Source organism: Hyla sarda, chromosome 7 (assembly GCF_029499605.1).
Source record: "Hyla sarda isolate aHylSar1 chromosome 7, aHylSar1.hap1, whole genome shotgun sequence".
Lineage (NCBI taxonomy): Eukaryota > Metazoa > Chordata > Amphibia > Anura > Hylidae > Hyla > Hyla sarda.
The window spans coordinates 161,697,805-161,720,970 of record NC_079195.1 but is presented as its reverse complement, the minus strand read 5'-3'; the positions used below and the strand labels follow the sequence as shown (position 1 = coordinate 161,720,970).

The following is a 23,166-nucleotide window of genomic DNA, read 5'->3' as shown; positions in this document are numbered from 1 at the left end:
GAACAATTTTGTTTTTTAAATAATATTTTCAGGCACAAAAAAAGGCAAAGTTTGGACCCCTGAATGATGAAGATCGTATTTTCACCAATCTTTATGGTCGTCATGACTGGAGGTAAGCCTATATTTTGTCTTCAGCATTGTTCTGCCGCTAAACTGGTTTATAATCACCACCAAACTTCTTTCCTCTTCCTGCAGGTTGAAGGGAGCTCTGAGCCGTGGTGATTGGTATAAGACCAAGGAAATCCTCCTGAAAGGAGTGGATTGGATATTGGGGGAGATGAAAGCTTCAGGCCTACGTGGAAGAGGGGGTGCTGGTTTTCCAACCGGCTTGAAATGGAGCTTTATGAACAAGCCATCTGATGGGCGGTGAGCTTTGGTTCAATCCTGTGATAAATTCCACAGCAAATCACTTAAAGGGAATTTCACATTTGGGACATTTATGGCTTATCCATAGGTCATGTCTTAGATGTCCAATGCGGATCCCAGCTTTGGAAACCTCACCTGTTTTCAAAGCTAGAGCTTTTTTGCATTCAACAGAAGTAGTCAGGAAGCAAAACTGGATTATGCATTAAACATAATTCCCATTAAAGTTAAAAGGGATACTCCACTGGGTAAAACTTAAGAGGGTACTCCGCTGCTCAGCATTTGGAACAAAATGTTCCGAATGCTTAGAGCCGGCGCCGGGAGCGCGTGATGTCATAGCCCCGCCCCCTCATGTCACGCCCCACCCCCTCATAATGTCACACTCCGCCCCCTCAGTGAAAGTCTCCCATAGACTTTCATTGAGGGCATGGGGCGTGGCGTCATGAGGGCCGGGGCTATGATGTCACAAGCTCCCGACTCTAAGCGTTCGGAACATTTTGTTCCAAACATTGAGCAGTGGAGTACCCCTTTAACCCCTATCCAAACTATAGTGTCTGGGACCCCCACAATCTCCTGTAGGATGCCTTGTCTCTTACCACCTAAAGAAAAAAAAGAGGACAGCGCCTTGTGTATTACCCAAGACACCAGTATCCCAGCAGGGACTAAGAAAGGGACGGCTCTTCAAGATGGCTACTCACCTGGTAGAAAATTAAACATGCATATCACCCCACAGGGGTACTAAACATCAGGAAGGAAGGAACTGCCAAGCCCAAAGGTCCGACAGGAGAGGACGAAATCTTCCCCCATGTAGTGTAGAAGAAAGTGACAAAAAAAAAAAAAAAAAAAAAAAAGAGAGGAACCTTATCTGTAGGGGCTGTTCATAGTTCCAGGAATTTCAAACCAGAGTTAGTAGGAAAGTGCCCATTAGCACTATATTTATTGATATACAGGGTTGGCCATTTATATGGATACACCTTAATAAAATGGGAATGGTTGGCGATATTAACTTCCTGTTTGTGGCACATTAGTATATGTGAGGGGGGAAACTTTTCAAGATGGGTGGTGACCATGGCAGCCATTATGAAGTTGGCCATTTTGAATCCAACTTTTTTTTTTTCAATAGGAAGAGGGTCATGTGACACATCAAACTTATTGGGAATTTCACAAGAAAAACAATGATGTGCTTGGTTTTAACGTAACTTTATTCTTTCATGAGTTATTTACAAGTTTCTGACTACTTATAAAATGTGTTCAATGTGCTTCCCATTGTGTTGGATTGTCAATGCAACCCTTTTCTCCCACTCTTCACACACTGATAGCAACACCGCAGGAGAAATGCTAGCACAGGCTTCCAGTATCCGTAGTTTCAGGTGCTGCACATCCCGTATCTTCACAGCATAGACAATTGCCTTCAGATGACCCCAAAGATAAAAGTCTAAGGGGGTCAGATCAGGAGACCTTGGGGGCCAATCAACTGGCCCACGATGACCAATCCACTTTCCAGGAAACTGTTCATCTAGGAATGCTCGGACCTGACACCCATAATGTGGTGGTGCACCATCTTGCTGGAAAAACTCAGGGAAAGTGCCATCTTCAGTGCATAAAGAGGGAAACACATCATCATGTAGCAATTTCGCATATTCAGTGGCCTTGAGGTTTCCATTGATGAAGAATGGCCCCAATATCTTTATACCCCATATACCACACCATACCATCAATTTTTGTATTCCAACAGCCTTGGAGATACAATGTGGGTTAGTGTCAGACCAATAGGGGTGGTTTTGTTTGTTAACTCAACCATTCACATAAAAGTTTGCCTCCTCACTTAAAAAAAATCTTCTGCGTAAACTGAGGGTCCTGTTCCAATTTTTGTTTTGCCCATTCTGCAGCACCTGAGACTACGGACACTGGAAGCCTGTGCTAGCATTTCTCCTGCGGTGTTACTATCAGTGTGTGAAGAGTGGGAGAAGAGGGTTGCATTGACAATCCAACACAATGGGCAGCACATTGAACACATTTTATAAGTGGTCAGAAACTTGTAAATTACTCATGAAAGAATACAGTTACATTAAAACCAAGCACACCATTGTTTTTCTTGTGAAATTCCCAATAAGTTTGATGTGTCACATGACCCTCTTCCTATTGAAAAAACAAAAGTTGGATTCAAAATGGGTGACTTCAAAATGGCCGCCATGGTCACCACCCATTCCCATTTTATTAAGGTGTAGCCATATAAATGGCCCACCCTGTATATTACAATGACGCATTTCGGAGGCTCAATCCTCCTTCATCAGATTGGCATATAGAACACAAACGGTGCTTTATATACAGGTGGGTGGAGCTATACAGAAAAATACAGATCAAGAATTGTGTATAAAGACTAGTAGATGACTTACACATTCACATAAAGTTAAAATGGAATACACAGAAAGAAATTAAATAAAATCATGCAATTAATAGTAACATTGTTTCATAACTAAAAGTCAAAGCATGCCCTGCGTTCACATGCAGCGGTAGTGCTGCATGAGTGCAAGGTTCAGTAAAAAAGTAAATAAACAAATCGTGGCCATGCACATGTGAAATCCAGCGTGGTATAGCGGAGCTTCAGCCTGTGTAGTCACGGACGCATCGCCAGGGCCGATGATCACCTGATGACAACCCAACAGTAACATCGCGGAGGAGTAAACCCATTGATAAGTCTGCTGAATAGACAGCCTTGCGCTGTCAGAGGCAAAGTCATACATGTATCAGAGACCACTCACGGCGCTCCTGACAATAATAATAAATGAATAGCAGAGTAAGTATATGAAGCGAATCCAAGGACAACTATCCACAAAGGTAACATTATAACAATCGATAAAAAGAAATGAATATACAGTCATGAATTAAAAGAGCAAATCTATATATTGTTGACGCATTAGAGCGTTGTCGATACTGAATAGTAGCAAGTAATAGCGTGTGAAAGCCATAAAAACAGACATTAAATCTGGCAGGCTATACAATAGCAGCATATATAACAAGGAATAAAATATAAGGTAGCAGCGGTATTATTGGCAGCAAAAGTAGGAGTAGCACAAATAACAGCCACATCAAAAAGCACATTAATACATGATACATACAGCAATAGGGCCAGATGAGCACGTTGATACAGTGACCCCCAACCTACGAGGCCCCGACATACGATAATTTCAACATGCGATGGCCTCTCAGAGGCCATCGCTTGTTGAAGGCAGCATCAACATACGAGGCTTTTGTATGTCGGGGCCATCGCATAAATGGCTATCCGGCAGCGCTGACTGCTTCAGCTGCCGCCAGATAGCCATTTACTTTGCCCCGTGTGCTTCGGTGATGGTCTCCTACCTGTCCTTGGCGCTCCGGACCGTCCTCTTCATGATCCCCTCCATCGCCGGCGCAGAGACGTCCGGAGCATCAGTGACACCACAGGGACGCGGCTACAGCGATGGAGGGTGACATCCAGGGCAGCGGTGACGGGTCCGGAGCGGCGGGGACTGGTGAGTACAGCTTCCTATACTTTGCATTGCATGGATCCCTCAACATACGATGGTTTCAACAAACGATGGTTCATTTGGAACAGATTTCCATCGTATGTTGAGGGACCACTGTACTCTGGTTTCTAGGGCAATAAAACAGGCAATGAAAACAGAGAGAGTAGTGGAATTAAATACTTATAAACATAAATACAAAACACTGAGACTAGCAAAAGAAAATAGCAATAAAAAATAGCAGCAAAAGATATAATGCAACAAAATTAATATTAATACGTAAGGTGACTAGGGTATATGTGTAAAAAAGCTCAAAATTACAGAGAGCTTTCAATAAGCTCATTGAAACCTAGGGGCATTAAAGTGTGTAATTTATAGATCCAATAGTTTTCTCTTCTTTTTAACATGGAAAAATGCTGAGGGATCTCTCTGGAGATACCTTCAATAGGGATAACTAATATAACTCCAAAATCAGAGTTATGGCATTCCACCAGGTGCCTAGAAACACTATGCAGCATAAACCCTTTGGTATTACTCCTATGTTTATTAATTCTGTCTCTCAGGCAGTGAGTAGTGCACCCAATGTACTGTAGACCACAAGGACACTGCAGTAGATAAATAATAAATTTGGAGTTACAATTTAAAAATTGACTGTATAGAGAAAGATTCATTAGAGGTCCTGGAGGTAAAAGCCTTTGCCGTATTGGGTACCTGGGCACAGCATTTACATCTAGGGGCACCGCTCCTGTAGCTACCTGTTTTATCCAAGAATGTAGAGTTGGAATGCCTGATGTTCTTCAGCCTACTAGGTGCTAGAATATTATGGAGGGTGCAGTTTCTCCTGAATGTAACCCCTGGTCTCGACAGTTAACATTGGCTAAGATAAGGATCCTGTAGTAAAACATGCCACTGTTTAGAGAGGATTTTTTTTTAATCTTTATTTTCTCTGCAAAAGTTAGTGATGAAATTAATAGACCATTTCGGATTGGACTGAGTAGTTGTCAACGCAGTGTTTGACATATTACTATTATGTCTACCAGGTTGAAAGCATTCCTGTTGTGTCAGCTTACTTTATTAAAAGAATAGTCAATTAGATTTTTGGGGTAGTGTTTCGCACAAAACTTAGCCTTTAATATCTTGCTCTGTTCATGAAAGTCACCCTCTGAAGAGCAATTTCGCCCAATCCGTTTAAACTGGCCAAAGGGTATATTCGTAATCCACTTGCTATAATGCGCAGTAGAGAATTCTAGATAGCTTTTACGATCGACTTTAAAAAATAAGTTCTGGTCTGTAATTTATCCGAATTATCCTGAAACTCTAACACGTCTAAAAACTCTGCATTGTTATTAAAAACCGAGTGTGAAACTAAGACCCCAGTTGTTATTATTGAGAGCAGATAAAAATTCACGTAACGTTACATTTATGATTTCTTTTTTTTTTTTTTTATCTGGAGTGGGAATCTTGTGGAATTAAAGTATTTAAATATTAAAGGCTAGGTTCCATGCGAAAAACTACCCCAAAAAACGAATTGACTATACTTTTAATAAAGCTAGTAAGCTGACACAACAGGAATGCTTTCAACCTGGTAGACATAATAGTAATATGTCAGACACTGCGGTGGCAACTACTCATTCCAATCCGAAATGGTCTATTAATTTAATCACTAACTTCTGCAGAGAAAATAAAGATATTAAACAAATCCTCTCTAAACACTGGCATGTTTTACTATAGGATCCTTATCTTAGCCCATGTTTACCCACGAGACATCACTTTTTATCTGCTCTCAATAATAACAACTGGGGTCTTAGTTTCACACGATCTGTTTTTAATAACAATGCAGAGTTTTTAGACGTGTTAGTGTTTCATGGTAATTCGGATAAATTACAGACCAGAATTTTTTTTTTAAAGTCGATCGTAAAAGCTATCTAGAATTCTCTACTGCACATTATAGCAAGTGGATTACGAATATACCCTTTGGCCAGTTTAAACGGATTAGGCGAAAATGCTCTTCAGAGGGTGACTTCCATGAACAGAGCAAGATATTAAAGGCTAGGTTTCGTGTGAAACACTACCCCAAAATCTCATTGACTATTCTTTTAATAAAGTAAGCTGACACAACAGGAATGCTTTCAACCTGGTAGACATAATAGTAATATCTCAAACACTGCGGTGACAACTACTCAGTCAAATTCGAAATGGTCCATTAATTTCATCACTAACTTTTGCAGAGAAAATAAAGATATAAAAAAAATCCTCTCTAAACAGTGGCATGTTTTACTACAGGATCCTTATCTTAGCCAATGTGAACTGTCGAGACCAGGGGTTACATTCAGGAGAAACTGCACCCTCCATAATATTCTAGCACCTAGTAGGCTGAAGAACATCAGGCATTCCAACTCTACATTCTTGGATAAAACAGGTAGCTACAGGAGCGGATATTATGGAGGGTGCAGTTTCTCCTGAATGTAACCCCTGGTCTCGACAGTTCACATTGGCTAAGATAAGGATCCTGTAGTAAAACATGCCACTGTTTAGAGAGGATTTTTTTTATATCTTTATTTTCTCTGCAAAAGTTAGTGATGAAATTAATGGACCATTTCGAATTTGACTGAGTAGTTGTCACCGCAGTGTTTGAGATATTACTATTATGTCTACCAGGTTGAAAGCATTCCTGTTGTGTCAGCTTACTTTATTAAAAGAATAGTCAATGAGATTTTGGGGTAGTGTTTCACACGAAACCTAGCCTTTAATATCTTGCTCTGTTCATGGAAGTCACCCTCTGAAGAGCATTTTCGCCTAATCCGTTTAAACTGGCCAAAGGGTATATTCGTAATCCACTTGCTATAATGTGCAGTAGAGAATTCTAGATAGCTTTTACGATCGACTTTAAAAAAAAAATTCTGGTCTGTAATTTATCCGAATTACCATGAAACACTAACACGTCTAAAAACTCTGCATTGTTATTAAAAACAGATCGTGTGAAACTAAGACCCCAGTTGTTATTATTGAGAGCAGATAAAAAGTGATGTCTCGTGGGTAAACATGGGCTAAGATAAGGATCCTATAGTAAAACATGCCAGTGTTTAGAGAGGATTTGTTTAATATCTTTATTTTCTCTGCAGAAGTTAGTGATTAAATTAATAGACCATTTCGGATTGGAATGAGTAGTTGCCACCGCAGTGTCTGACATATTACTATTATGTCTACCAGGTTGAAAGCATTCCTGTTGTGTCAGCTTACTAGCTTTATTAAAAGTATAGTCAATTCGTTTTTTGGGGTAGTTTTTCGCATGGAACCTAGCCTTTAATATTTAAATACTTTAATTCCACAAGATTCCCACTCCAGATAAAAAAAAAAAAAAAGAAATCATAAATGTAACGTTACGTGAATTTTTATCTGCTCTCAATAATAACAACTGGGGTCTTAGTTTCACACTCGGTTTTTAATAACAATGCAGAGTTTTTAGACGTGTTAGAGTTTCAGGATAATTCGGATAAATTACAGACCAGAACTTATTTTTTAAAGTCGATCGTAAAAGCTATCTAGAATTCTCTACTGCGCATTATAGCAAGTGGATTACGAATATACCCTTTGGCCAGTTTAAACGGATTGGGCGAAATTGCTCTTCAGAGGGTGACTTTCATGAACAGAGCAAGATATTAAAGGCTAAGTTTTGTGCGAAACACTACCCCAAAAATCTAATTGACTATTCTTTTAATAAAGTAAGCTGACACAACAGGAATGCTTTCAACCTGGTAGACATAATAGTAATATGTCAAACACTGCGTTGACAACTACTCAGTCCAATCCGAAATGGTCTATTAATTTCATCACTAACTTTTGCAGAGAAAATAAAGATTAAAAAAAAATCCTCTCTAAACAGTGGCATGTTTTACTACAGGATCCTTATCTTAGCCAATGTTAACTGTCGAGACCAGGGGTTACATTCAGGAGAAACTGCACCCTCCATAATATTCTAGCACCTAGTAGGCTGAAGAACATCAGGCATTCCAACTCTACATTCTTGGATAAAACAGGTAGCTACAGGAGCGGTGCCCCTAGATGTAAATGCTGTGCCCAGGTACCCAATACGGCAAAGGCTTTTACCTCCAGGACCTCTAATGAATCTTTCTCTATACAGTCAATTTTTAAATTGTAACTCCAAATTTATTATTTATCTACTGCAGTGTCCTTGTGGTCTACAGTACATTGGGTGCACTACTCATAGGAGTAAACATAGGAGTAACACCAAAGGGTTTATGCTGCATAGTGTTTCTAGGCACCTGGTGGAATTCCATAACTCCAATTTTGGAGTTATTTTAGTTACCCCTATTGAAGGTATCTCCAGAGAGATCCCTCAGCTTTTTTTTTATGTTAAAAAGAAGAGAAAACTATTGGATCTATAAATTACACACTTTAATGCCCCTAGGTCTCAACGAGCTTATTGAAAGCTCTCTGTAACTTTGAGCTTTTTTTTACACATATACCCTAGTCACCTTACGTATTAATATACATTTTATTGCTATTTTCTTTTGCTAGTCTCAGTGTTTTGTATTCATGTTTATAAGTATTTAATTCCACTACTCTCTCTGCTTTCATTGCCTGTTTTATTGCCCTAGAAACCAGAGTATCAACGTGCCCATCTGGCCCTATTGCTGTATGTATCATGTATTAATGTGCTTTTATTCCATTAGCGTGGCTGCTATTTGTGTTACTCCTACTTTTGCTAATAATACCGCTGCTACCTTTTATATTTTATTCCTTGTTGATATGTATGCTGCTATTGTATATGCTGCCAGATTTAATGTCTTTCTGTTTTTAATGGCTTTCACACACTATTACCTGCTACTATTCAGTATCGACAACGCTCTAATGCTCTAACAATATATAGATTTGCTTTGTTGATTCATGACTGCATATATTCATCTGTTTATCACTTGTTATAATGTTACCTTTGTGTATAGTTGTCCCTGGATTCGCTTCATATACTTACTCTGCTTTTCATTTATTTTTATTGTCAGGAGCGCCGCGAGTGGTCTCTGATACATGTATGACTTTGCCTCTGACAGCGCGAGGCTGTCTATTCGGCAGACTTTTATCAATGGGTTTACTCCTCCGCGATGTTACTGTTGGGTTGTCATCAGGTGATCATCGACCCAGGCGACGCATCCTTGACTACACAGGCTGAAGCTCCACTATACCTTGCTGGATTTCACATGAGCATGGCTACGATTTGTTTATTTACTTTTTTACTGAACCTCGCTCTCATGCAGCACTACCGGTGCATGTGAACGCAGGGCATGCTGTGACCTTTAGTTATGAAACAATGTTACTATTAATTGCATGATTTTATTTAATTTCTTTCTGTGTATTCCATTTTAACTATATGTGAATGTGCAAGTCATCTACTACTCGTTTTCAAACACAATTCTTGATCTGTATTTTTTGTATAGCTCCGCCCACCTTAAGTTGGTGCTCATTTTAGTGTATATAAAGCACTGTTTGTGTTCGGTCCTGTATGCCAATCTGATGAAGGAGGATTGAGCCTCCAAAATGAGTCATTGGAATTTATATCAATAAATATAGTGCTAATGGTCACTTTCCTACAAACTCTGGAACTATGAATATCGCCTACAGATAAGATTCCTCTTTTTTTTTTTTGTCACTTTATCTTACCACCTAATGCAGGCTCAGTCTCTTATCCTTTGTGCGCTCTGACCACCCCCCCACGCACACCCTTCCTGTCTCGGCTGGTGATTTGCTAAGCAAACTGTCGCTTCTCTTCAGCAGCAGCCAGGGGTGGACTGACAACACTCAGGGCCCCCGGACCAAAGTAAGGGCCCTCTGCAATGCTCTGCTGCTGGTCACACTTCTGCCCCTATTCTACCCAAATCCCTCCACCAGCCCTACTAAATTAACTAAATTTTGTATATAAGAAACACTTTAAGGTAGGTAAAATAATTTTCCATGACCAATAATACCAGTATACAAGGAGCAAATATATACCACCACACAATAACTGGATAATACCACCATACTGTACTGAATAAAACCACTATACACAGACCAGTATACTATACAGGATCTGTATACAATATGTGATTATATACAGAACCATATGGCAGTAGCTATCAGCTTTACACAGGATCTTTATACCATGTAAGTGATTTCAGTTACATCAAGGCACTCACAATTACGTCTTTTCTGATCGGAGGCATTCTCTTTCCTTTTCTTCTCCATCCGGATCAGACCGTCATGTCACATCTGCAGGACAAACAAGTTAGACCCTGCAATTTTCCAGTGCTTACCCGCCCCCCCCCCCCCCCCTACACCATCTTTCCATCTATAAGCCCCTGTTATAAAGCCCTCCTTGGATACCCCCCTCCCCATTCGGTGTGGACAGCAGTTTTTCCCCCTCTCCCCCCCCCCCCCCTTACCAGGTTGAAAAAAAAAATGATGCTCACCTGATGTCCCACGCAGCGATCATCTCCTCAGCAGCAGGGGCCCGCATCTTTCTTCCTCCACAGTGCAGGCGCTGATGAGTGATGTTATTGGTGCCTGCGCTGCGTGGGGGCGAAGGTCACGTCTTCCTCTGTGTAAGTCGCAGATGTGACTCACACAGAGGGGACACCTTCTCGAGAAGACAGCTCTGTCTGCCTGGGGATCTAGGACGAGTGTCCTGGATCCCCAGTAGCAGCGGCAGCGGGCCTTTACCTGGCCAGGCCCTCAGACCACAGCCGGTCTTTCCGCCCCTGGCAGAAGCTTGCCTCTGAGGGTGTGGGCCAGAGTGTGTTGAGGTGCCTGCATTAGGAGGTGAGAGAGGGGGTGGGGGTCCTTTTGGATAGGGGATAAATTTAATTGAGTGGAATATCCCTTTACTGTTGGTTGTATAATCACCGTTATAGCAATAGTTTTAGTTATAGTTTTTTTTTTTTTTTTAACTCCAGGGTCACAGGAATACTGTAGTTCGCATTACTACAATTTTTACACAACTCCCATAAACTATGTATAACAAACAGCCTGTTTGGCTTAGCTACCTATCCTCTGGAGGCCACAACCTGGACAGAGGATCTTAGAGCTCAACGTAAATGCAATTCTCATTCTTATACTAGCAGAGCTGAAGGTATAAAACTAGCAGGTCTATGTTTGCCCCCACATAATGTTCATTTGGTAGGGATGGGTGTGTTGGGGATGAATGTTTTCCTACTTTCTGTATGTTCACTGTGTTTTCACTGGTGGTTGGACTTATCAGCATCTTCCCCACTTCCTGTTTTTTTTTTTTTTTTTTAAAGCCCCAAGTATCTGGTGGTCAATGCAGATGAAGGGGAGCCAGGGACCTGTAAAGATCGTGAGATTATGAGGCACGATCCACACAAGCTGGTGGAAGGATGTCTGGTTGCTGGGCGCAGCATGGGAGCACGAGCTGCTTACATCTACATACGAGGAGAGTTTTACAACGAGGCCTCAAACCTTCAGGTAATGGTCAGGCCAGGATTGTGGGGAAAAAAAAAACATTCTATGAAGGTGGTTTAGCAGCCTCTGGTTACTATCTGTCTAGAATTTACAGTTGTAAGGTAGTATGTGAATAAATGCAATGATGGTTATTATAGGTCAGTTGTATAGCTTTGTGTTAGGATCAGTTTTTATCACGTTTTTGCCTCCTGTTGAAACATGTTTTATTGAATTTTTGTCAAAAGGACCCATTCATTGATCCATCGGTTTTCAATAGGACATCTGTCAGTGTCACTTGTGTCTGTTTGACAATTTCAGGGTTCACTTACACAGCCAGATCTTCTGCGGCTTTCCCGCTGCTGGTTTAAGTCACAGTAGTTTTTCGGCAGATTACATTAACTTAAATGGGGTCTGCTGCAGATTCCGCAACCCCCCCCCCTCGCATCGGTGCAAAAGATACAGCCGCGTGAACGTACCCTTACTCAAGATCGGTTTAGGACAGACAGATGCAGACTGTCTCAGCCCGCCTATTTCTGTCCTGTCAAAAAAGAACAAACATGATTTCAGCTGTTCCATTTTTTGTGTGCAATACAAGGCTATGGCAACAGGATGCAGAAGGGTGGGTTGTTGAAACATCCTGTTTGCCTTTCCTTTTTTTTTTTTTATTAAAACCTGCAATTAGCTTTAATACTAATACCAATACAAGGCAAAAAACAGATACAAACAGTTGATTTTAAAGCTTCCTGTACAAAAAAAACCTTAGATTTAACAATTTGCCGGAAACTACAACTGTCTGGTTTTGCTCATAGCGACAAACTCAGATTTCATTCTATTTGAGAAAAACCTGTGTAGTGGAAGAGTGTTGTTGCAGTTGTCCATAGCAACTAATCAGATTTCTTTTTTTTTAAATTTATTTATTTTTTAAAGGTCTCTAAAAAAATTAAGCAACTGCACCAATCTCCTTTGATAGTGTTTTTGCAAAAGTGTTTAACACTATCCTGCATAGACACCTGGTACTGCTGCTAAGAGCAGACACACTGGGATCTGAGAGTCTGTAGTAAACAGCAGATGCCCTCAGCCTAGCTCAGGGAGCAGGGGGAGTGACCACGATGTCTTTGAGTAAACTGTGCATGCGCCCGCAGTGTACTACAGACTCACAGATCCCTGTGTTTCTGCTCGTAACAACGGATTGCTGCTACAAGCAGATATGCAGGACACACTGGTGCGGCAGGGAGCGCACTCTAGCTACGAATGCGCTATGTGTGACCCTGCCCTGAGGGTATGTTCACAAGTGCATATTTTTTATGCAAAATCTGCTACAGTATATCTACAGCAGATAAGGCACATTAGGGCTGCACAATTTGCATAAAATGTGCAATTGTGATTATGGGGGTAAATATTAGGATATACGATTGTGATATACTAAACAAATGGGACACACCCACCCCCACCCCAATTTTATGTACAATCCCCTCCAGTGTGCATACCACTGTTTCTCTTGATTCTGTCCCCAGCAGTGCTTAGGTAATCGCACATTTTTTTTGAAAGGGCAAATTGACATATCACAAAACACAAAAATCATGATGCAATTTCGATATATCATTCAGCCCCAATGCATATGTAGAAATATAGGATTACATCCCTTCCCCTTCATCCAACCTTTACTTCCTTGGTTGAACTTGATGGACTTTTTTTTTTTTTTTTTTTTTTTTTGTCAAACATACTAACTATGTAACTTTAACTATGTGGTTTTAGGCAGATAGAAAGAAAAGTGTTCATGCTTCCCCCCCCCCCAGTAGCTGTGGCACAACTGTCCTATGTCTGGTATTGCAACTGGTACTGTGTATGTTAGGTCTGCCTATTCTGTTATATTACAAAACGTAAACAGTTGCAGTAAATTGTAGTTTCAAGCACAGCACATGTGGAAGGGAAATCAGCTGTGCTGCAATGGGTGGGGTGGCTGATGTGTGGGAGGGAGAAAAGTGACCTTACACTTACAAACGAGATCCTAGGACTAGTATTGTAGTTGGAGGGAGGGAACTCCAACAGGAAAAATTCATTTCACAAAAAGAAAGCAGCAGCGTTATGCTGGACTTGCAACACAGTCATTTAGCCCCAAGACGAGCACGGATCCTTCCTGAGCAAGTTCATTACGCTCTACCAGGTAAGTACTTAAAGGAGTACTCTGCTCCAGTCATCTTATCCCCTATCCAAAGGATAGGGGATAAGAAGTCTGATCGCGGGGGTCCCCAGACCCCGTGATATCTGCAGCGGCGCCCCGCCGTCATCAATACAGAGCACACTGGCTCCGCCCCGCTCCCTTAATACAAGTCTATGGGAGGGGGTGTGACGACCGCCACACTCCTTCCCATAGACTTGTATTGAGGGGGTGGGGCATGACATCGCAGGGGCGGAGCCGTGACATCACAATGCTGTCCCCTGCATTGTGCTCTGTAGTGATGACGGCGGGGTGCTGCTGCAGAGATTGCGCTGGACCCCAGCGATCAGACATCTTGTCCCCTATGTTTTGGACAGGGGATGTCTGGGGCGGAGTACCCCTTTAAGTCACCTTATGTTGGATAACCCCTTTAAAGGGGTACTCCGGTGCTTACACATCTTATCCCCTATCCAAAGGATAGGGGATAAGATGCCTGATCGCGGGAGTCCCGCAGCTGAGGACGCCCGGGATCATGCACGCGGCACCTTGTTTGTAATCAGTCCCCGGAGCGTGTTCGCTCCGGGTCTGATTACGGTCGACCGCAGGGGCGGCGGCGTGTGACGTCACGCCCCCGCTCCCGTGTGATGTCACGCTCCGCCCCTCAATGCAATCCTACGGGAGGGGGCGTGATAGCTATCCCGTAGGCTTGCATTGAGGGGCGGAGCGTGACGTCACACGCAGACGGCCCTGCGGTCGACCGAAATCAGACCCGGAGCGAACACGCTCCGGGGACTGATTACAAACAAGGTGCCCCGTGCATGATCCCGGGGTCCCCAGCTGCGGGACTCCCGCGATCAGGCATCTTATCCCCTATCCTTTGGATAGGGGATCAGATGTGTAAGCACCGGAGTACCCCTTTAATGCTATTGATATGGAATGAAGTGATAATGGTTTCTGGCATTTATAACCTGGGCTGTAGGTTGCAGCACAGTGAGTTCCATTGCATATTCAGTGTTTATACAGGTACTGTGGCTAGTTAATGTGTACAGCTATGTTTGGCTTGACTGCTTATCTACAATCGCATGCGGATGAGTCGCTGGTACTTGAATAAACATTGAATAGGCTGCAGTTGCTTCATTAGACTGATTATTGAGGCTCCTGTTCACTGTGAAAAACAGCACAGAAATTCAGTGAGGGAACAGATTAACTGCTGCCCATTAAAGTCTAGAAAGAGGGAGATGGAGGGGAATGATCAGAGAGAGAGAGCCGAAAGGAAATAAAGACTGCAAATCGATGACACAAGTTTGTGAGTAATAGGAAAATAAGCTTCAGTCCCTGACTTCCTGATTGACTAATGGGCTTTTCCATGCAGATTCTGCTTAGAAAATTAACTAGTTATTTCTTCTGGCAGAATCTGGATCCTTGGACATTGCAGCATCATCCCATTGAAGTCAACGGGAGACCGCTGCAAGCGGAATCCGTTCAGAAATTCTATAGTGTGAATGAGGCTGAGCACGTCAGGATGCTGAACTGTTCTCTCCATTGTGACACTGTGAAAGGAGCATTATACTCATAATCAGTAACTGTGATAGAAGTGTCTATTTTCCTTCCTCCCCCTATGGAGAGCTTGTGTAAAACAGTCCATGCAGGAGATTCTATTAGAGAAAATGGTGACCACATTAAGAGTACAGAAACATATGTCATTTTCAGGGGCTCACCATTAAGATCACATGACCCAACTAAAGGAAAGGATTACAGGAATTTTGTTAGAAAGCAATAACTAAATAGGGTAATACTAGCTGAATTACAAATATATGTATATTTACTGGATGACTAGCCACATAATGAATATAAAAAGGTAATTACCGGAATGCTTGTTTAACTTGTAATACTGAATTTTTAACAGGTGGCTATTCGGGAGGCCTACGCTGCAGGTCTTATTGGACGTGATGCCTGTGGCTCGGGTTATGATTTTGATGTGTTTGTGGTGAGAGGAGCTGGCGCTTATATTTGTGGAGAGGAGACGGCTTTAATTGAGAGTATTGAAGGAAAGCAAGGAAAGCCCCGCCTCAAGCCTCCATTCCCTGCGGATGTTGGTAGGCATTTGTTGCTAGGATTATTATAATTTTGTAATCTTCTCTGAATAAATAGTAGCAGATAAGTATTATCCAAACACACAGTTGCCCATGTAATTTTAAGGTGACCTTACATGCTTTGATAATACACAGATTTACCCACTTGTTCCAATGGGGGAGATTTATGAAAACCTGTGGACAGGCATTCTTAACAAGGCCTGTGGAAAATGAAAGAAGCGATCTGATTGGTTGCTATGGGCAACTGGGCAACTTTGCCTGTCCACAGGTTTTGATAAATCGCTTGTGGTAATTATTTAGTATTGAATTTGAAGTCATTACTGTAGTCTTTACACATTGAGGTGATAACTCAAATTGCAGGAGGAGGCTTCTGCAGGCAGTTACAGTATTTTATACATTTATACATTTATACTTTATACGTTAACCCCTTAAGGACACCTTTTTTTTTTTTTCAGCATTTTCGTTATTTCTTCTTTGCCTTCTAAGAGCCATAACTCTCTGATATTTTCATCTACAGACACATATGAGGGCTTGTTTTTTGCATGACCAATTGTACTTTGTAATTACATCACTTATTTACCATAACATGTATGGCAAAACCAAACAAATATTTGAACTGGAAAATTGAAAAGAAAACCACAGTTTTGCAAATATTGGGTTTAGTTTTCACGCTGTACACTTTACAGTACAAATTACATGTTTTCTTCATTCTGTGAATCAATGCGATATAAAAAAATTTTTTTTGTTTTTTTACAAAATAAGTGTGTTTAAAATTGCCCTTTTATAACCTTCTCATTTTTCCAAATATGGGGCTGTATGAAAGCTCATTTTTTTTGTGCTGTGATGTGTGGTTTTTATCGGTACCACTTTTGCATAAACGGAAGACTCTTGTATCGCATTTTTAGTAATTTTGGGGTGAATTTGATGTGACAAAAAAGCAGCAATTTTGGACTGCAGGCGATCCGATCAGCCATTAGAACAACCACATTGCCACAGATGCGGCAAGAGCGTACCTGTATGGGGACTAAAAAAATGAACGAAAAAGTTAATAAAAGTGAATGAACCCTTTCCCTACTAAAAGTTTGAATCACCCCCTCTTTTCCCATTTAAAAAAAAAATAATGTTAACAAATACGTGGTATCGCTGCGTGCAAAACTGTCCAAACTATTAAAATATAATGTTAATTAAATCGCACAGTCAATGGCGTACCTGTGGAAAAAAAAAATTGTGCATTTTTGATCATTTTACCGATAAAAACTACAGATCACATCGCCAAAAAATCAGCCCTCACACATCACTTTATATGAAAAAAGTTATATAGGACCATTTTAAGCATACTTATATTCATACAAAAAGTTATCTTTTTTTTTATTTTTTGATTAGTAAAATAAAAACACTAGAGGAATGAAAAGGGCTGCACTCACTCACAAATCTTCTTAAAAATGCTTTATTCTATGTCTGATTAGGAGTACATATGTTGCATTATAGAAGGAAACTGCAGTGCCAGTCTGATTGTGGGAGGTCCGACCGGCTAATGCCAGTGTCCTCTACCTCACTAAAAGGTCGACAGACATGCCCCCTCCATTCAGCTCTATGGGAAAGGCGGGGATGCACAAACGCTGCATCGCCGCCTCTCCCATAGAGATACTTGGAGGGGGTGTGTCGGCCGCGGCGTCCTGCTGCGACTGACACATCTCCTGCATGGGAGAGCTGCAGCGGTGCCCAACGATGAGACACTTAAGTGTTTTATGGCTGCAGTACTCATTTCAATGGTATATTTACACATACAGTATTCTACGCAGATTTGATGCTGCAGATTTCAATGTAAACTAAATGACTAAACACAACATCAAATCTGCGCAGTATACTGTATGTGTGAATAGACCCTAAGGGGTTACATTGTTTGACTTTGGTACTGGGTAGTCTACCTGCACTGTAAAGAAGAGAAAAGGCTTAATAGAGGAGATTTATCATTGCATTTAGAACTTTTTGTTTGGTTACCTTTGCACTTTTTATGGCACTTTTGTAGGTACACAAAGTGGCAAACAGCCTTACCTAAGCAACTTTCAGTTTTCACTTTGCAGTGGTTGCAAATTTATGAAGTCGCAAACCTAAGCCAGGTCAGACCTGGCTTACAAAATTGCCTTTGGAGAGCACTTATAAAGTTGCACAAATAGTTGCAATTGCAACTTTTTGTGCAAAAAGTCACAGAGGAGAGAAGAAATCATACAAAATAGTGTTATGAAGTGATTTGTTTTTTGCTTATGTACGCCAAATGTATCAACTCCCCTTTATAGTATGATAAATGTATTGAACATTAGCAAAACCAAAGCGGAAAAAATGACTTTGAAATTCACTTACTAAAGACAACAATGATAAATCTCCCCCAATGAGTTTCAATGTGTAAGCTATACGCTTGTCTAGAAACTGACTATACAGAGAGGAATTACCTGCAGTACTGTACCAAGTACCAAAGAGCCATGGATATATTAAGTAAGGGGCACTTATGGTGGGATTAGATTAACAAATTAAAATTGCTTGCTTTCTTTAAGGTGTTTTTGGCTGCCCAACAACTGTTGCTAATGTAGAGACTGTTTCTGTGGCCCCCACTATATGTCGCCGCGGTGGATCCTGGTTTGCTGGCTTTGGCCGGGAAAGAAATTCTGGAACCAAACTGTTTAACATCTCTGGACATGTCAACAATCCATGCACTGTGGAGGAGGAGATGTCCATCCCGCTGAAAGAGCTTATAGAAAGACATGCAGGTACTCGTGATGAAAGAGCAAAATGGCATAATTAATCCTATATCATTTTTATTTGCATTTAGATGGTAAATATGGCCTTTACCAGAACATTCCTCATTCTATATAAAGAGGCCTTAAAGGTGTAGACTAGTGTAGAAAAACTTATCCCCTGTCCTAAGGATAGGGGATAAGTTTCAGATCGCGGGGTGGTCTGAGCGCGGTGCCCCCCCCCCCCCCTCCCGCGATCTCCCGTACCGTGCCATGGCTCGAGAGCACGTGTCGACCAACACACGAAGCGGCGGCTGACACGCCCCCTCAATACAGCGCTATGGCAGAGCCGGAGATTGCCGGAGGTATTGAGGGGGCGTGTTGGCCGCCGCTTCATCCGTTGGTCGACACGTGCTCTCTGGGGCCCCCCGCGATCTGAAACTAAGTTGTTTTACACTGAACTACTCCTTTAACAGTCTTTTGGTGTGGTGTTTGTTGAAGCTATAGTGATAAAATGTTTTATTTTTTACCCCTTTGTGGAAATTTGATTCTTGTAGGTGGTGTTATTGGTGGTTGGGACAACCTGCTTGCTGTAATCCCAGGTGGTTCCTCCACTCCTCTCATACCCCGGTCAGTGTGTGATGATGTTCTCATGGACTTTGATGCTTTGATACAGGCACAGACTGGTCTAGGCACAGCAGCTGTCATTGTAATGGATAAATCAGTAAGTGTTGCTAATAAATTGTTGTATATGCCTGTGCAATCCATTGATCTCAGGGAATTCACTTCCGACCACTTTTTTTTTTTGCAGACTGACATTGTTCGTGCTATTGCGCGGCTTATAGAATTCTATAAACATGAAAGTTGTGGTCAGTGCACCCCCTGCAGGGAAGGTAAGCTGACTGATGAAAACTGTTCTGTAGATCCTTATGTATCATTATTTATTCTGTAGATCCAACAGATCCTTAAAGGGGTACTCCATTGAAAAACATTTTTTTTTTTTCAAATCACCTTGTTCCAGAAATTATGCAGATTAGTAAATTACTTCTATAAAAAAAAAATCTTAATCCATCCATCACTTTGATCTAAAGGAAGTTGAGTAGTTTTTTTTCTGTCTGACCACAGTGCTCTCTGCTGACAGCTCTGTCTATGTCAAGGACTGTCCAGAACAGAAGAGCACTGAGGTCAGTCTGAAAAGAACAGCTTAACTTCCTGTGGATCATACGGCAGGATTAATATTTTTTAATAGAAGCAATTTACAAATCTGTTTTAACTTTCTGGAACCAGTTGGAAAAAAAAATCCCAACGGAGTACTCCTTTAAGTGACAGGAATATGTCTTTCAATGTTATTCTATAAATGGGCACGGTCATTTATTAAACAATTAAAATCATAGAGACATGTCAAAAGACATGAGTGTTCAACCCCAACTCATTTAGAATAAACCTGGAGGAGTGTGCACTTAGCACGTTCTCTTCCAGATATGTGTCTCACTCGTTCTAGTGGTTGGTCTGGGCCTAAGCACTCAAACCCAGTCCATTTAAAAACTTTTGACCCTAGGATAACATAAGACACTGTGCCTGTGCTGTATACACAGTTATAAATGTAGTCCTGCATCTGCAGATCTTGGGGAGCTTTTTTTTTTTTTTTACACAGGCTTTGTACAGTACATCTTGCCTGCTTTGTCATTGTGTTGTCTAACAAACCTGGGTTTCTTGTTTTTCTTTCTACTTCTTGTAAAAAAGTTTAATCAAAATTTTCCTGTCCGCCTTCAGTAGTGATTGTCATTAAAGGGGTACTCCACTGGAAAACATTTTTTTTTTTTTTTAAATAAACTGGTGCCAGAAAGTTAAACAGATTTGTAATTTTTTTCCTAAAATGGACAGAGAGGTCAGCAGAGTGCACTGTGGTTAGACAGAAGGGAAATCCAAAAAGAAAAGAACTTCCTGTGGATTATACAGCAGCTGATAAGTACTGGAAGGATTAAGATTTTTTAATAGAAGCAATTTACAAATCTGTTTTAACTTTCTGGCACCAGTTGATTTAAAAAAAAGTTTTCCATTGGAGTACCCCTTTTAAGAAAATGTTGGCTTATGCTGAGCAATTTCATTTTTTTGTGAAATGCCTTTTAGGTGTTGACTGGATGAACAAAGTCATATGGCGAATGTGTCAAGGAAATGCCCGTCCAGATGAGATTGACATGTTGTGGGAAATTAGCAAGCAGATTGAGGGCCACACTATCTGTGCTTTGGGAGATGGCGCTGCTTGGCCTGTGCAGGTATTTTATTTATTTATTTTTGTACTGAAAACAATGCACATTCAATAATTTGCTGGGATTAGGTCACAAGCATTCATGTTGCCAAATCTATTAAGTAAATATATGCATATTAAAGTATACTATAAAGTATGGAATGTTGGAAAGTTTAAAAATGTGATACCACTTTCTGCCTATTCAAAATGTATACACAACTTTGGTTAATATAGTAGAAGATAAGGGGAAAAAAAAAGCTTTTTGTGTGTTCCTCATAGTTGGATTTTTAGCACAACAGAAGTATTCTGAGAGAGACCTGAAGCTTCCATTGATTTTAGAGGTTGAATATATACCCAACATGTGTATAATGTATGAAAGCAGCAGTGATGCTAGGAATATATTCCTCTTTCCAACTGGTCCAATATCTCTTGCAGGGTTTGATTCGTCACTTCCGTCCAGAGTTGGAGGAACGTATGAAACAATTTAATGCAGCCAAGAGACAGCAAGCCAGCAGCTGAAACGGTCCTGAACGCTCTGTATAAAAGATTGCAATTTTTATTTATACAGGAATACTACTGCATAACCCTCCATATGTGTGCTAATAAATCAGAGCTTTCTCAACTGACTTTTGTTGTCTAGAAGTTTCTGTAAACTCCATAGAAGGGAGATTACCGTATATAATTGAAAACAAAGCTTAATTTGTGAATACAACTCTTTATTTTACTTATGGATACATAGCAATTTTGAAAGGTCACTGAGTTCGAGAGCCAGTGAGGACACTGCGATATGTGCCAGGGAACAATAGGGAAAGGGCAGAGTCTGTCATCATGGCTGTGAGCCCCCACACCTTGTGTCCTGGGAGCTGGAAGACTGGTAGAGTGTAGGCATAGCGCCCACGCTGGCGGAAACACGTGTATCCATGAATGGAGCTTGTACATGCCAGTGAAAGTTGGAGAGTAAGAAGTGATTCCACCTAAGAGCCAGATAAGAAATCATGCAAACATTTGTAGGTGAAATTCTTCAGTGCAGAGCATAGCTAAAAGAAAGAGGCCACCTGTGGGTCTTGGTGCTGCTCATACTGTCTGTTTTTTAGTCATATTAAAGAGGTTGGGTATTTCTTTTTCACATGTGATAGAACCTGTATTATGTGCAACTTATTAATATTTCGTTGTAAAAAACTATCCCACACTAAACATGGCTGCTGGTGAGGGGGGGGGGGGTGCATGGGGCATGTGACTAGACTATCACTGGCCTCTGTAGAGAAAGGGGAAAAATGCTGCTCAAACTAGTGTAAAGTGAGCATGTCTGGGCAGGTGACATGTTTAAAATATTCTTACAGCTCATCTGTTGTCTAAAGAGGCACTATTTATCCAGATTAATAGTACTCTTATTAATAATATTATAGTGGCAACAGATTTCGTAGCACTTCACTCGTTTGAGGGTACATAAAGACAAGGATCAGCCATTACAATATTACATACTAAATATTCAAACAGAAGTGAGAGCTTACAGTCTATGAGGGAGCAGGCAATGAGGAAGCGAGGCAGAGACTAGGTGGACCACAGATGAGGACTTTTCTACCACTTCCTACCATTAAGTGATGGTGGAAAGTGGTAGAATGAGGCAGGTATATTTTTAATGTGTATTACAACAGTAATACACATTTGTAAAAGGGACCAAAGGACAGATTTTTTTCCTCACCGGATAACCCCTTTTAAAGACCATGAGTTTTAGCTGTTTCGCTAGTAAAAAAATAAATAATTTGAGATGTTTTTGTGTTGCAGGTGACAAAGTTAAAAGGGACTAAATAAAGGGAGTGAAAGGTAGCATACACATCAACGTGTAGCATAACTCTTAAGACAGTGAGCTTGCAGCCCGGGAGTTATTGTAGTGTCACACACTAAGGTGGAAATGTCCGGTTTAGGTAGATAAGTCAATAGGGGAAAAACAAGAAGTTTTGAAAACATTAAGTTTCAGATACAGGGACTTGATGATTGAGACAGCAGACAGTCAGGCAATGGTATTTTGTAGTAGTGGAGGGTTAATATCATCGGAAGAAATATATAGCTGCGCGTCATCAGCATAGAGATGGTACTGGAAACGAAATTAGTTTGTCTAATGGGGATTGTGTAGAGAGAAAAGAGGAGAGTACCTAAGACTGATCCCTAAGGATTCCCGACAGTAAGGGGAATCGGACAGGAAGCAGAGCTGGAAATAATACAGTATAGGAGCAGTCAGTTAGGAAGAAAACCATGAGAGAGCTGTCAGGAGATTAGGGACATTGGTTAGGGCAGTTTCTTTGGAGTGTAGGGAGCGGAAAGCCAGACTGTAAGGCCGGATTCACACTACGTAATTTCCAACCGTAATTCTGCTCAGGAATTTAGGTCAGAAATTCTGCTGCAAAAAGCTTAACAGGGGAGATTTATTAAAACCTGTCCAGAGGAAAAGTTGTCCAGTTGCCCATAGCAACCAGTTTGCCTCTTATTTTTAACAAGGCCTCTTCAAAATAAGAAGCGATCTGATTGGTTGCTATGGGCAACTTTTCCTTTGTACAGTTTTTGATAAATCTCCCTCAACATGCAGGTGAATGGGTTTTCCCTGAACGCATTCACACTG

At 41.1% G+C, this 23,166-nt stretch overlaps 2 protein-coding genes across 5 annotated transcripts in view; one reads left to right on the top strand and one right to left on the bottom strand.

Annotated features, from left to right (window-relative positions):
• NDUFV1 (NADH:ubiquinone oxidoreductase core subunit V1) overlaps positions 1–21,175 on the top strand; it is a 75,937-nt gene extending 54,762 nt beyond the window's left edge. For all 3 annotated transcript variants that reach the window (XM_056531145.1, XM_056531146.1, XM_056531148.1), the window contains exons 3-11: positions 33–112; positions 196–366; positions 11,159–11,342; positions 15,383–15,572; positions 18,122–18,334; positions 18,859–19,025; positions 19,113–19,194; positions 20,432–20,577; positions 20,985–21,175. In XM_056531145.1, the coding sequence (XP_056387120.1) occupies positions 33–112; positions 196–366; positions 11,159–11,342; positions 15,383–15,572; positions 18,122–18,334; positions 18,859–19,025; positions 19,113–19,194; positions 20,432–20,577; positions 20,985–21,068 (1,317 nt within the window). In that variant the 3' untranslated portion in view covers positions 21,069–21,175. The remainder of the gene's footprint in view (positions 1–32; positions 113–195; positions 367–11,158; positions 11,343–15,382; positions 15,573–18,121; positions 18,335–18,858; positions 19,026–19,112; positions 19,195–20,431; positions 20,578–20,984) is intronic.
• A 60-nt stretch (positions 21,176–21,235) lies between these two features.
• NUDT8 (nudix hydrolase 8) overlaps positions 21,236–23,166 on the bottom strand; it is a 30,428-nt gene continuing 28,497 nt past the window's right edge. For both annotated transcript variants that reach the window (XM_056531152.1, XM_056531151.1), the window contains one exon: positions 21,236–21,523. In XM_056531152.1, coding sequence (XP_056387127.1) covers positions 21,302–21,523 — 222 coding nt within the window. In that variant the 3' untranslated portion in view covers positions 21,236–21,301. The remainder of the gene's footprint in view (positions 21,524–23,166) is intronic.